At 37.4% G+C, this 15,781-nt stretch overlaps 1 protein-coding gene across 4 annotated transcripts in view; it reads left to right on the top strand.

Annotated features, from left to right (window-relative positions):
- Positions 1 to 15,781, top strand: part of DROSHA (drosha ribonuclease III) — a 71,823-nt gene that overhangs the window by 25,752 nt on the left and 30,290 nt on the right. For all 4 annotated transcript variants that reach the window (XM_021552352.4, XM_077786109.2, XM_021552351.4 and 1 more), the window contains 5 exons: positions 7 to 176; positions 4,749 to 4,873; positions 8,229 to 8,328; positions 11,030 to 11,137; positions 15,512 to 15,619. In XM_021552352.4, coding sequence (XP_021408027.1) covers positions 7 to 176; positions 4,749 to 4,873; positions 8,229 to 8,328; positions 11,030 to 11,137; positions 15,512 to 15,619 — 611 coding nt within the window. The remainder of the gene's footprint in view (positions 1 to 6; positions 177 to 4,748; positions 4,874 to 8,228; positions 8,329 to 11,029; positions 11,138 to 15,511; positions 15,620 to 15,781) is intronic.

Below are 15,781 nucleotides of genomic sequence, written 5' to 3'. Positions count from 1 at the left end.
TTTAAGATGGAGGAAAAGAAGTACTCTCAATGCATCAGATTCTTCTCTACTTGTTACGATGCAGTAAAGCTCTGGTGCCTGAAGAGGAGATTGCCAATATGCTTCAATGGGAAGAACTGGAATGGCAGAAATATGCAGAAGAATGCAAAGGGATGATCGTTACCAGCCCTGGCATGGTAGAACAAATACATAATTTTTTTGTTTTTTGAACAATCCCGTGACATGTACATGTCTTCTTTCAGAGAGTTTGTTACAGGCTAAATTAGAACAGGAAAAGGTGACCAGTGGCAGTTGCAGATTGCAATAGGAGCACTTTATTGACTGGTTCCAACCCTGAATTGTACCCCCTGCTGCTGTACTAAAGGGTGTATTTTCACTGCACAGATATGCACTGTTTCAATGTGCATGTTAAAAGGAAGAGCTACATTTTATGGATGTAAAACTTTCCTTTTTTTTCAGGCAGTCTTTGTGTGCATGATCTCATTCTCTTTTCCCAGACACAGTACCAGAGAAATAATAACTATTTGCTGTTTACTTTCCTCTTCCTTATTTGACCCCCTTTTGACAGCTATATTTAATGTGTGCTGTCCTAACAATGGCTTGAATGTGGAAGAGGTCTTTTCTGCCTGTGTAGTTTTTTCCACATTGTTTTTGTTTTGCTCTTACTCACATTGAGGAAGTTTGTGTACATTAATTAATGTATGTAATAATTTTCAGTGCCTAGTTTGAAACCCCTGTGGCCTTATTATTTTTGGAACAATTGGTATTTTAAAGCACGTTTTCTGAACACAGCTCCTTTCAACTCCAGTGTGTATATGAATAAGGCCATTATTCTGACTTTCCTTTTTAAGAAATGTGGGTCGCAAGAATAGATGAATGCCCACTAAAAACTGCAGGAGTGTATTTGTATAGTTTGGGCAGTATTGCAAAAGGGTGTCTTAAGGCATATTTTGGACCTAATATTTGAGACTGACCTGCAACTTTCTCAGTAGTAATGCCTTTCTTTTTCTGACTTCATTTCCCTCCTTTGCCTGTAGCTCATATTCCTAATTTCTGAAGAAAAAGTGTAACTTGGTACCATGCCTAAGAAGGAATCTAGTTTTTCAACTGAAAAACCTGTCTCCAAACTGCAGCCAGGGTGACATGCTAAATACATTTTTCCAGTTCATATTTTTAAGTATGGCAGCATAACATTAGTAAAATACTTAATAAGCTAATAATAACTTGGGTCAGATAATTTTCCCGTTGATTTCATTCTGAGTAAAGTAAAACTTTTGAAACAACAAGAAAATTAGTTTGTTTCTGTAAATAAGAAATACAAAAATACACGTGAACTCTTATTATGGAAAATTCTACCTCAGGTGCTTTAAATGATTGCTAAACCAGAATCCCATGACAGAAACTGTTAAAAAACCTGAACAGCCTTAACTTGCCTGTGGTTTTTGTGATACAAGGTACATGCCTGTCCACAAGTTGTCAGCATCTGAATGCTATGCACTGACATACCTTCAGTCATTTTACTGAAGATATGCTGATTTCAGCTGGTTGAAAACTTTCTTATTTGTTTTATTTATTTGCTTATTTGCATGGAGGAACTCATATGTGTTCCTTCCTTGTGTCACGGAACTCTAAATGTCTGTATGTACAAAGCAGTGTGATTTGAGAGCTTTAGCATTAATTCTGAGATCTTGTGTGATTTTTTTTACTGGTAAACTTTGCATTCTACAAGGCAACGTTTTTAGAGATCTACAGACATCAAAATATGTAAGCATAAAAGAAATCTGTAGTGCTTTGAAATGTCATGTTATAATGGCATCATTCGAACGTGTTCTTTCTCTCGAGATTGCAATGACATTCTTCTTAGTTTGTGGATTTTTCCTGTACGTTGCACCATACTGGACTGATTATGAATGTAAGTGCAAGTAGCTATGCATTTTACAACATTAGAAGATAAAACAGTTCTGTTGGAGAGACGATGTGAAACCATTTTAGAAAATGACAGCTCTTCAATTCAATTATATCCACTTGAGACAACAAAGTAAAAACACTGAATTTTGTTTTGTTGCACAGCATCTCTTTAGAAATAATAATTCCTCTTGCGATCAAATCTGGGTTTTATGTGTGTGGTTTTTTTCCTCAGTGTGAGGTGTATACATGTGCAATATGGAGAAGGGAAAAAAACTTATAACAGGATGTAAATCCCATTTAAACAACTAACAGCATTTCAGCATTATTTAAAATTATTTTGCTTATTCATGGTGTTTCATTAGTTCAATGAAATGTTGTGTTGGAATAGATTTAGAAGTTCACAAATTTTAGTCATCTTTCATACTTCACTCTTCCTAAAATACTGATGGTTTTCTCACTACTACATGTATATATTAATATACTTCTCTACTGCATCTGCATGCTATTTCATGTTGTCTTCTGTCAGCAAAGTTTTGATTGATGAGATTTGGAGTAGGAAACAAAAATAACAGGCTTCTGTTCTGTTAGAATTTGGTTTTGATGTGACTTTAAAGGTGAGGTTGTGGTTATTGGATGGTCTATCAAAGCACTTCTAAAAGAGCACAGGGATAAAGCTTTGGAAGAATAACATCTAATTTGCTTGCATCCTGTCTGCAGGTGTGCAGTTTTTACTTGATGTTTCTGTATGTTGCTGTTTGTTCATTTAACCTTCAGAAAGGGCACTGGAGAGGAGGCTGGTGTTCACGATGAAATAAAATGCATAACCCAGCTACACCCCTCTCATAACTGCAAGTGAGGGAGCAGTTGTGATTAGATCTTGGAGTTCTTTTGTCCTGGTTGCTGTCTGTGAGCAGCTGTGTAACTGATTGACAGATGCAAGGCAGTGTCATGGAAATGGAGTCTGGTTTTGACTTGTCCTGAGATCATACTTGCATATTCACACAGACCCTGCTATATGCATAGTGAAAGATGTCCTTTTTGCACTTACGAGTATTTCATTGCCTCTGTTGATGTATCTAAATTGTGTCTGTATTTTTTTAATTGTATTGATTATTATTAGTATATTGAATACTATTATTGTTTAATATGCTGTTAATTATATTTTGCTGACCTGGTTCTCAGAGGAGTGGTGTATCAAGGCTGCTTTTTTAAGGGGTACAGAGATGGGAGAAGTTCCTCAATTTAATATTAAGAGTGGGGAGAACCAACAAACAACTTATGAGAAAACAAATACTTCTCAAGCTGGTTTTATGCAATCTCTCAAAAAATGGAAACCAACCCTAGAAAATAAACTTAACTTAATCCTTAAAAATTAGGACTTTCAAGCTCTTGCTTAGGGAGTAACATTCTGTCTGGTACAAATATTGCCCATTGTGTCCTTTAGGGCTTTTTTTGTTCTAATCCTTTTTTATAAGAAGTGCTGTGGAGATGACATTTTTTTCTCTCTCTCTTTTTTTTTTTTTTTTTTTTTGTGAAACCATGAGCTTTAACTAACTAATTTTAAAAATTCAACTAATTAAATAAGTTAACTATTAACTAACATAAATATTTTTTCCTGGTTTTTGTTTTTTTTTTGCTGAGGAGATGTAACTTTATGTTCAATTATCTTGTCTAAAGGGAAGCTGATAAGCATTTTTCCCTTGAAAAATATTTCTGCATCTGAAAATCAAGCATTTAAGTAAGATTTCTTTTTAGACTAGATTGAAATTGTGGCCATATATAGAATTGGCTTTGCTTTTCTGTGCAGAAAATTATTCCTGTGAACAGTTCTACCAAGGTGGTTTGGAGGGTAAAAGCTTTGTTCTTGACACAGTTTTTATTGTTTTGTGAAGAGAATGGCGGGAGCTGTTTCTGTAACACTGAAACTCATCTTTGAGTGCATCTTTACGGTGCTAAATGAGAAGTTCTGAGATGCAGGTAACTAGAAGTAATACCCTTTTTCTGAAACCTAAGACAAGCAAAATGTATTGGCCTCATCCAGTTGATTGCAAAGGGGAGAGAAAGCAGGCATGTTACAAAGCAGCCTGACAGGTAATGGAGAAGTTGTTTACTTGGAGACAAACTGTGCACCTTCAGCTGAGTTTTTAAATATGCTGGGTAAGTGATCAAAAGCTCTGTGAGCAGCATGTCTGCTACAGTGATGTGCAATTACTTACTCTCTGCATTCATAGAGCTGAAGCAAAAGTTGCCTTCTTTTGCACTGTCCTTTTTAACAATGAAAAGAACTTCTGTTTTGAACTGTTAAAAGGGCAAAAGTCTCCTCATTATACAAGACTGTATTCCTCCTTGTACACATCAGCCTAGGAGCCTTTTCTGAGAGTAGTGTGACAGATTTCTTTTTAATGCTGTTTAGTCAGTATGATTGAATGGATCTAATAATGCCTTCATTTGCTTTGGGAAATCATGAACTAAAATTAGAGAGGTAACCTGATCTTAGCAAACTGTTCAGGCATGTGGGTTCTTGGATGCCAGAATGCTAATCCTAATTTTTATTTCTGATGTGATGCTTGACCAGAGAAAGTTGTTTTAAGTTCGTGGAAATAGTGAATTTCCAGATGTTTAAAATTAAAAGGCCTTTTTGGTTTTTTTCTTTGAGTGTTAGATCACTTAACTTTGTTCCAGTTATTGTTGTTGCCAAATGTTTATAATAGTATTGACGATTAGTTGAATGTGCATCTTACTAAATTTGGAATGTTGTTGCGTGAGGCAGTGGGCTTGAGGCAGTAAATTTTCCATGGAGCTGCTGTCAATTTAGTTGTATTTTGTTTTTTTTCTCCTAGAAGCCCAGCTCAGTTCGTATTGATCAACTAGACCGCGAACAATTCAATCCTGATGTAATTACCTTCCCTATTATTGTGCACTTTGGGATACGACCTGCTCAACTCAGTTATGCTGGAGATCCTCAGTAAGATGCTTTTCCTTCTTTCTTTTGTTCAGGAACTCAGTATTGTCATTTGTGCCTTAAATAGGGCTTGGTTATGTGCTTAGTTGAGTCTGGTGTAAAGCTTAGCATTTGTGATATCGGGCACAAGCTCCTGCAAGTTAGAAAATATGAAGAGTAACTTTTTCTATGGAATAATTCTAGATACGCTGAAGTAAACACACGTGCATGTGCAGCATGAAACTTCTTGACCTGACAACAGCTTTTCTGGGTCCAGCAAATGGTGGTTCCTCAAGCTCCATGTTACTTCTCTGAGAGGCCAGTGGTGGGTTTTCGTAGAGAGAATAGCATAACAGGAGGGCAGAGAAGGAGAAGTAGTTACTCAAGCTTCCTAATGTCTGTAGCATATAGACTTCTGAGCTAGAGGATGTATTTAGGTCCTTTTGTTAAACAGTCCTGAATGGATGTTTTTAAATTTCTCAAATCACTGTTTGGCTCTTCTTGTGCTACTGACAGGGAGAAGATTTCAGGCAATCACTTTACCAGTACTGCTGTGCATCATATGCAAAAGTAATGATTTGTATTTCAGAGCTGCTGCTTGATTGTTTAATTAGATGTTCTTCAGGTCTAATAAGGAATAATATAGCCATTTTCTGTTTGATTACTTCATGATGTTTGTTTCTTGCATACTGCTATATCCTACTTAATCATCTCTTTCTGTGCTTCGAAGGATTATGTGTACATAGTGTTTCCTAGCTTGGAAGCTCCTGGAAGCTCTTTTCTGTGCATTTTATATCCTGTTAGAGTTTGGGAGGAATGTAGAGAAGGAGTGGAGAAGGAATCAGGACTTCAGGCAGACCAAGAAATACTGTTTCACTGTGGAAGGGACACAAAAGTGATTATTTGATTTTGTTCCCAGTTCTTTTCTTACCTCTGACTATTTCAGGGAATTCTTCTGGTGATTTGTTTATGTGCTTTCTGCATGATGATAGTATAAAGCCTGTCTCTGGTGCATGTATAGCTAAGGTTCTCTTTTTCCTCAATGCAGTAGTTCAGGAATGATATTCCCCAATTTAGTACTCCCACTAATAAGAGAACCACAAGCCACTCCCTTCCCCGTCCACTGAGAGACACAAAAAGGCAGAGATCACAGTTTGAGAAAAAAACTATTTACTGGAAAGAGCAACGAGACAAGAATACAACCAGCAACAGCAGCAATACTAAAAAAAATTGTATAAAGAGAGGATGATTTATGTGCAACATACTCAACAGATCTGCAGTTTTGAGGCCCAAACACTCATGTGCATGTATGACAGCAAGCAACTGCTTGCTGAGGATTTTAAATCCAGTGTGGCAGAAAGTAGGAAGATTGAGTGCTAATCCAGATAATAAAATGGAGTTTTTTGGCTTTAGATCATTAGGTCTATCTTTAAAACGTATGTCTTTATATTTTAGTTTTCTTGTCCATAAAAAGGAAATAATTGGACCCAAAAATATAAGAATCATATTTCTACTTTGATTCTGCATTTATTAGTGTTTGTAAAGGTCTAGTATTTTCATTGAAAATAGTATAAAGAGAATAAATTACTCTTCCCACACATTTTTTTTCTATAAAATTTACTTGGGGTTTTTTGGGATTTTTTTGGGTTTTTTTTTGTTTTGTTTTGGGTTTTAACCTCAGAGCTGCTTACAGAACGTAGGTATGTTTTATTTTATCAAAGAAACAAAGCATTTTTTGTGAAAGGCCTCTGTGGTGCTGTCATAAATGTCAGGCTTAACTCTGATGTATGTGCACCCAGAAGAGATTTTCCTCTAATGTGTCTTTTCTTTGTGATGTTCTAATACAGGATTTTTTTGTAATGGTAATATATTTACTAATACTCAAACTTAATTGCAATAACAAGGCTTGCTTCACCATTATAAATACTTGTAGAAAAATGTGTATTGTAGCTCACAGTTTCAGGTTCTTGTTTTTGGGTTGAAACTTCCTCGAGGCATTTATTCTTTTTTTTTTGGTTGAATTGTTCATTAACTCATTTTTCTTTTTCGGATGGTGATTTGTCAAAAATGGATGTGCTATTCTGCAGATTGCAAAAGTGCAGTGAATGGAGCATGAGAAAAATCTATGGATTGACCATTTCAGATGTGTTTGTAGACTGAAAAAATACCAGTATCTCCAGATGCAGAGTATATATTCAAGAATGCTGCAGAGAAATAGCTAGGGAAAAGATTCCAATAAGAAAATATTTGTTAATGTGGGATGCTGGGAAGATTATGAAATAAGAAAAGAGCTGCTGCCTCATTGACTGCTAAGCTGCTAATGTGAAAACTTCCTAATAAAACCACTGCTCTAACTTGTTGCTGGGGAGGATCTTCTTTTATAATGTAAATAAATGTAAAAACAAACTTGGGTCAACTTCTTTCCTCTGGCCTCTAATTCCCTGCTTCCTATTCAAAATCTGATTTATGATTTTCCTGAATACAAAGGTTACATTTTGAAGGTAGGTAGCATTGTTTCCTAAGGACACAGGATCCCTGTCATGATTCTCTTCGTTGCTCCTCCCATTGTAACTTTTGAACCTGTCGGTCAACTGCAGCTGGATATAAGGTTGGGATGTTCAAATGGAGTTAGTTCTTACAAATTTGGTGAATGTTTGTGCAAGATCATTGAGGGACTCCCACCAAGGAAAACGTTCTAATTGGGGTTCATGTGTAATTAGACACTGCCAAAATAAGAAAAGGCTAGATGGTTGGAGAAAAACAGAAAACTTAAGTATGTGCCAATCACAGAAATAACTTGAATTGCTCTTTCCATTCAGCACAAACCCATAGGTAGCAAAATTTTCATTTCACTTTTCACAAAGTAACTTCATGTTGCCTGTGACTTGTAGAGCTCTTCCTCATATGCTTCACTGAAATGTTTGAGCTGGTGTAAGGACAGACTCTTTCTAGGGGAAGGGTGCCACTCCTTTGCAGTGAGTGATAGGTAAACCGTGTGGAGTAAAAGGAGTTTTCACCTGCCTGAATTGAGTTAAGGGGCAGGCACATCTTTTCAGCATGGAGAGGTGGCCTTTTGGAGAGGATGGGTGGGTATCTGGGACACCTGGGGTCTGCCTGGATCTTTGCTGTTCTTTACCTCACTCTGCACACTATTGCCTCCTTTCTGCTACCTGGCCCACCCTGCTGGAGAAGCTACCCAGGCACTATTACCTCTCAGAAAATGTTTTGAGATTATTGTATTTCCGTAGCAAAGAGGTGCCTGTAGACATTCTTTATGTACGTTGTGTGAATTATTAGCAGCTGGTATGTTCCTAATGACAAACAGGGAGAGACTTCTGTTCACTGACCAAAACACTTGTTTTCTGGTTTTGTCCTTCAGATACCAAAAGCTGTGGAAGAGTTATGTGAAGCTGCGTCACCTACTGGCTAATAGTCCCAAAGTCAAACAGGCTGATAAACAGAAATTATCACAAAGAGAGGTATTCTGGACCTTCCTATGACTGATAATTGAGCATTGTAATTCAGGATGGAATACAGCTAACAGGACTGCTCTGTTTATGGAAACAATAGAAATCCTTTGCAAAATATTTTCTTTCCAGACTCTTAACACAGATTTTATTTTTATCTATGTTTGTTATTGAATGGAGGTTTTTTCTTTTCTTCAGCTGTCAAACTGCTGCAAGTTTTTTACCCAATTATAGGAATTATTGTTATGGAACCATAACTTCTTTATAGCTGTTGCCATTAATGGTTTCAAGAATTAGCATAGAGAAGGACTTTTTATTTCATAATGTACTTTTAACTGGCTCATAATTTTAAACATTTCTCTTCTGAAATAAAAACTGCCATGCTTGTGTGCATAAACCATAATTTATTAAGTGGTATAGTGACATTGCTTAGGATCTTTGACTTGAAATAATCTGGTTGTTGTATGATAGACAAGATATTTTTCTCATTTGTTTTGTTCCCTGCAAAGTGATGAGCAATAAGCATTTCCTAAGTGCAAATGCTCAACCAATTGGGAATTAAAAGTAGAAAAACAAAGACTCCTAAATATAGCCTAAACCAGGCTATTTCTGTAAACCCATGGACTGAAGCTTTGAATTTGTCTGGTGCCTGTTTGTCAGGCACTCTTAATTTGACAACCTGTGTAAAGAATACACAAAGGAGAAATTAACTTCTCGAGTACAGGATGGTATTTAATTAAGTGGTACTGTATTATTATTTATCCATTAGAAACACTAATTATTCACAAAATCATAGACTATCCTGAGTTGGCGAGGACGCTTGAGAATCATGGAGTGTCATTCCTGGGACTTCCCCAGTTTATAGGAGAAGTCTCAGAAATTGTATTTCTGGAATTAGTTATGGTTGCAGAAAGTGTTTGATACATATGACATTGGACCTGATGTTTTTCATTGTTGCAAAGCATAGTATGCTGTTGTGTGAGCAAGAGTGTTAGTAAACATTTCATTTAATGCTGATATTAAATAAGCCCTTGGCTTTCTTACTTATAAATGGAAAAAAAAAAAAATCCACAACATTATGACTGAACTGTGCCACAGTTGTAAAGGAAAAAAAGTACTTGTTCTTACAGAGGTGATTTTATTTGCCACAGCTACACACTGAGCAAGCAGTGTGTTTTATGTGCATATTTCCTTAAGGGGTAATGGATAGCTCATTTGTGAAATTGTAGTGGATTGTTTGTAAGGTGGTGGTCATATTTTGCTCCAGAAGATAAAATGTTCCTTTGTTATTTAGCACTTGCTGTGGACTTCTGTTTTGTTTCTAGACTGTATTATCTAGGATAACAAGTTCTAAAAGTAGTTTGCTAAGAGGGAGGCACACAGGGCTGAAGCAGAAACTTTGTGTGAGGATAATCTATATATTTGCCAGTAGAGGTGTCAGTAACTCAGGAGCTGTAGGACTGTACCTGACTGGTACATGGGCTTTTAAAGATTTTTAATCATATATTACGAAGTGCTTCTGAGCCAGTCAGACTGAAATACAGTCAGGTCTGTAGCACCTTTCTCAGGAAAACTCCATGACACCTTTGACAATGCACAAGGGGTGCAGTGCTGGCAGCATCTCTGTTCCCTCTGCCATCAGTCATCCACCAATGTGAGGCTGTACAATGATATTATTTGTGACAAGGTCATGCCTGGGGCTTTGTTCCTCTAACCTAACTTTGAGCATTTACAGCAGGTGCATAAATTAGGACCTAAAGGCTCACTTTGAAGTCAGTGGAGGGAGAAATGTATTTTTGAAGCCATTTATCCCCTTCACTGAATATAAAAGGAGCCAGGGCTATGTAGCGTCCTACCCTAGGCACTGCTTTATTGAGGTGTCTGAGGTTTGATAAATCTGTGTCTGGACAGATGCACTTGTTGGAACTGCTCTGTGAGTCTCTGCAAATCAGAAAACAGAGCCTGTTCCTGCCCAGGTGTGCTCACAGGCTTCTAACTGGGAGCTGGCAAGAGAAAGCTTTGAGCAAGTGCCCTGTAATGAAAAGGAGAGGGAAAGGCAGGATGAGTTGCAGCTTTGAAGAGCTTTGTGTTCTGAAGAAGGCAGAGCACTGAGGGGTTAGTTCATGCTGCGTGGGGAGCTTGCACACCCCAGGGCTTTATAGTAGTGGAACCAAGAGATTCTCATGCAGGGCTGATTTATTTTATCTGTTTTTCTTTCATTTCATTTTTACAGAAAATATTTTCTTGCAATGATACTGTCAAAATTTTTAATGATTCTGACCCTTTCATGGTTTCTAGAGACAAATTGTTTGCACACCACCAAAATAGCCAGTGGTCAAGGTAAAACATATTTTAAATAATTTTTATTGGAATAAAATGGGTGGATTTCAATCAGCATAATCTCTAGAACTGTTGAATGCTGACCCTTTTCCCAGACTGGGCAGAGTGACATAGCTGAACACGAGCTGTTGCAAAGAACCCAAGATGATAAAACAAAGCCTGTTTTGCTCCTGTTGAATATTCAGACCAGGAGTACTCACCGTGATGGACATGAATGAAGAGGTTGTTTTGTGCATCTGGTAAAGAAAGTGCTTTCATTATAAGGACTTTACCTTTCTTACTCATGTATCATCTTGGATGTATGAGTTAGACTGGTTTGTTTTGTCATTTGCAGTAAAAAAAATGTGGTCACCTCTGTTTACTCCCTGCTTAGGAAGCACTGCAGAAAATTCGCCAGAAGAACACAATGAGACGTGAAGTGACCGTGGAGTTGAGCAGCCAGGGATTCTGGAAAACAGGGATACGCTCTGACGTCTGCCAGGTGACTGAACCCGAGAGATGTATTTTCTTTCTTGGTAGATGCCATTTACCTTTGCAAGGGTTTCTTCAAGGCTGAAGAACCAAATGGAAATAATATCTATTGATCTAGGGAACTGTTCTAGTATTCTGCCCACCACTTCTATACACACAAAAAAAGTAATTTAAAATTTTCTGCCAGGGGCTGATTAGTGCAAGGGAGAGAGGTTAGGAATGGCCAGTTTGAGGCTGGGGGTTTGCCAAATGTTGAGTCCAGTGTGGAGCTCTTAATCCATCAACTGGCTTGGTTTTAGATATTTTAATTTTATTATATTTTTCTATTCAGGAAGCTTTTAAAAACACCCCAAGTTTTACAGTAAAACATGAAGAAATATCTTTTTACTTGAAATAAAGTAAAAAAACCCCACCGCAATTAACTTTTGAGGTGATCCTCAGTAGAAATGTATCTTTCAGATATTCTGTTTCATACGCATGACATCTCAAAGGAACATCTCTCTATCATATCCTATTCTAAAGCTGTTGACTGCAACCAGCTTTGTGATATGATAAGAATAAATGCAATTTTTATTTAATTTTGTATTAGTAAAATTTGAGTAGTAGTAACAAGCAAATAATTTGGCTAGAGATATACTTGCATTATTTTTTAGCTGTTGTTTTGGTGATGTTATTTAAGAGTTAAATATATGCAGCTTAATATTAGCTTAACAATGTGAACTATAAATTAGGGACGTTTCTAGGAGAGGGTATAGCTAGAAGTTCCATTGTAATCTTAGAAGTCTGGTCAGGCCAAAGGGGGAAATTCTATAGTGAGAGAAATGCTAGTAACTAAAATTGCTTTTCTTCCATCTGAAAGATTTCTGTGATTCTACTATCGCTTCTGAAGTAGAAGGAGAATAGTGGCACAATATCTCCTCACATAGCTCAGGAACATCACAGCCCTTTTGTAATTTTTTGTTGTGAACTGTATATGTTTTACAGCTCAAGTAAACAGTGTAAATTTCCAGTTTAGGCACTTTCAAACTGTTCTCTGTTATTCAAAATATCTTCTGTGATTCATCTAATTTCTTGAATATTCCTGTTTCATTTTGTTGAAGGACAGCAAAACACCAAAAAATGATAAAAGTAAAGCTGTTTCACAGTTTTGTGCCCATCTGCAGCTGTAACATCTAAATCAGCCAGTTCTGGTATGAAGGTCCTTTGATTTGATTTCTTTGAGAGGCCAAGAATAGGCAACTGTATGTAAAATGAAAGATTGCTGCTGTTGCTATATGCTTTTTCCCAGATTAAAGAAGACTAAAACTAAATACGCATAAATCGGCTCTGGGGGCAGAGCTCAAGTGCAGTGATTTAAAATTATTGCTTTTAAAAGCATTGCAGTTTATAAGATTGAAACTCTTTTAAGTCACTTATGATCACTTATACTTGCTCTGAGTTCCATGTAGCCTTAATGACACTGGTCTTTGCTGTCTGAGAAATGAACTGCTTGAAAGGGGAGGAAAAATGGTGATTGGAATGTTCAAAGAAAGTGTAAAATGTTTGAGTTCTGACAGGCTCACTGAAGTTACCCAGTATATCCAGTGCAGTACTTGGCCACTGAGCTAGGCAGCACTTAATACACTGTGTGGCAGGATCTGGCCGTGCTGAGAAGACAACCACTTCTGTTCCCCCTTTCCACCCACACCGTTGTTGCAGGTGAACCCTCAACAGCAGTGTAGAGTGTTCAGCAATTCACGCATTCCAAAATATTTCAGCTCACCTGCTTCCACTTAGTAGCTTCAGGTCAGGAGCACTTGCTGTCCAGGAGGATGAGGGCACTTAAGAGTCTCTGACTTGCTGTGCTAGCTGCAGCAAGAAAGGGACATGCAAAATATTTGATATCATACATATTTTAAAAACATCTCTTCTACAGAGATAAATACACAAAACATCAGAAACATTGAATAACCACAGTCCAAGATGACGGATGTTGATTGAATCAATCAATCGATCAAATAGTTAGTGCCTGGAAAGTAGCATTTTGTCAATATAGCTTCAAGAGTCAAATTAAAGTCTTTCTGTGTGCTCCCAGGGGTCTGTCAATTCTTTTTTCACTGTACCACAGCTGATAAGTCTGAAATTTGGTATCTCAGTCTTCAAATGCAGGGACACATGTATTGGTGTAAAGAATGTTAAATGTTGCTTGAGGAGACTCTTCTGTCTAGTACAGTGGAGTATAGAGGCAGGGAAGCACAGTTGTCCTGTGAAACAGTTTCAGGTTTGGTTGTTTTGGTGTTTTTCAATTAATTCCTTCCATAAAGGAACACATAAGAAGTATGCCTGTACAGTTTATATGGAGATAAAAGAGATGTTCTTAAAAATACTCCAAAAAAACTGTAAATGAGTGACATGGCAAGAAAATAAAATTTCCTAATAACACTTCCTGGTTCTGCTTAGAGTGGTTTTATATTTCTCTGCCATTTGGAGATCCAGGAAGTCTTTTTCTATCATACTATCTGGTTATTTCATCTGAGAGAAAAGGACTGGGGAAGAGTTCCTAGTCAACAGCTGACTGTACATGAGCCAGCATGTGCCCAAGTGGCCAAAAAAGCCAAGGCATCCTGGCCTGTATCAGCAATAGTGTGGCCAGCAGGAGCAGGACAGGGATTGTCTCCTGTACTCAGCACTGGTGAGGTTGCACTTTGAATCTTGTGTCCAGTTCTGGGTTCCTTAATACAAGAAGGACATTGAGGGACCTGCAGTGTGTCCAGAGAAGGGCACTGGGGCTGGTGAAGGGTCTGGAGCAGAAGTCTGGTGAGAAGTGCCTGAAGGAACTGAAGGTGTTTAGGCTGGATAAAAGGAGGTTCAAGGGAGACTAAATCACTCTCCACAACTGCCTGAAAGGAGTCTGTAGCCAGGTGGGAGATGGTGTATTCTCCCAGGCAGCAAATGACAGAACAAAAGGAAATTATCTCAAGTTGTACCAAAGAGGTTTAAGATTGGATATTAGAAATCATTACTTTGCAGATAAGGTGATCAAGAATTGTAACAGGTTGCCCAGGAAAGTGGTGAAGTCACCATCGCTGAAGGTATTTATAAAGGTCTGTGGGACATGGTTTAGTTAGTGGAGTTTACAGTGTTACTTTAGCAGTTGGACTCAAATCATCTTAAGGGTATTTTCCAATTTAATGATTCTGTGATTACCTTCCAGCCCTGTGTTCAGTTCTCAGGAATTTCATGTTCTTTTACTTAAACAGAAAGTCTTGCCATTAGTTAGTCTTAATTTTTGATCTTGTAACATTCACCAGTTTGTATTTTCTGCTGTTCTGTCATTAGTGACCTGCAGAAATCTGTAAAAGCATTTATTCCATAAATTATACATCATCTACTTTGTGTGCTTGTTTTTCTTGCTTCTCTCCATGCTATACACTCATTTCCTCTAATCATACACAGTCCTTTTTCTGAATTAATTGTGACAGCCCTCAGATTTTAATGCCCTTAAAACACGCCTTTATTTTGAATATATTTATGTCATGTCAGTATAGGAACAGTTAAAAAAAACTAGTTAACAAATGCTCATGTGCATAAAAGTCTTCAAATTCTGCATTTCTCCCATTTCTCTCTTCATTCTTATGCAAGAATTGTGATGTTGATATCATACTTGCTATACCACTGTACTGATAAGCTACACTAATTGCTTATTTCAACCCAGATGCATCTGAAGTCAGTATCAGTGGAGAATTCCTTTGAAACACTGAGAGAAGGGGACTGCCATTCTTATAAAATAGAGCTGTTGTTTTTTTTCAATTTTATTGACATTTTACCCAACAGAAAAACATTGTCTATGTCTTAGACAAACAGCAACCTTTCTGGTATTTTTTAGCACATTAAATGTGCCAGACTACAGCATTTCAAAAATCCCATAATTCTTCCTCAAAAGGAAGTGAAGCAAGGTACAACTGTGCTTGAAAATTGAGTACCTACTGTTGTTTGGTGAAAGCAGGCTAAAGTGGTATAAAGTGTTTCTTCCTTAATGTATTGAGGCAGAGGAGAAGTGGTGCTTCTTCATTTTTGAAGCAGGGTGTTAAATGAAAAGGTACAAACATATAGCATTGTATTCAGTCATAGCTTCTTGAATTTCCTGTTATTTAAGTTGCTTAAGTTGAAGATTGGGTTTATGTATGTATTCCTTTAGCCTGGGCAGGGCTGTGGAGATAAAAACATGACTAAATAAGTGCTTTGATAAGTGAAGCATGGAAAACTATTTTTTTTCCCTCATTTAAACCAAAACAGTAAACTAGATGTTCTAACAATTGGGAAGTGTTTGTATTTTTAGCTCAGTCGTCTGAATTCTCTGTATACTAAAGTTGAATGATTTTGTTTATTGCATTTGTTTTTTCAGCACGCAATGATGCTTCCTGTCCTCACCCACCATGTCCGTTACCATCAGTGTCTGATGCACCTGGACAAATTGATAGGCTACACCTTTAGAGATAGGTGCTTACTGCAGGTAAGATATGAAAAGAAAACCCCAACATCTTGTTAGTTTCTCTCCATGACATTACCGAGTTCATCCATAGTGCTGAAAGGCACAGCATTGCCACAGTTGGATGGGCCAGATTACTTGTACTGCAGATCTTTCAAAAGTTTCAGTTTTCCCAAGAGACTTCTA

The sequence above is a fragment of the Lonchura striata genome, chromosome 2, assembly GCF_050655825.1.
Source record: "Lonchura striata isolate lonStrDom1 chromosome 2, ASM5065582v1, whole genome shotgun sequence".
Lineage (NCBI taxonomy): Eukaryota > Metazoa > Chordata > Aves > Passeriformes > Estrildidae > Lonchura > Lonchura striata.
Note: the sequence above shows the minus strand (reverse complement) of the source record. Positions and strands in the feature narration are given on the sequence as shown.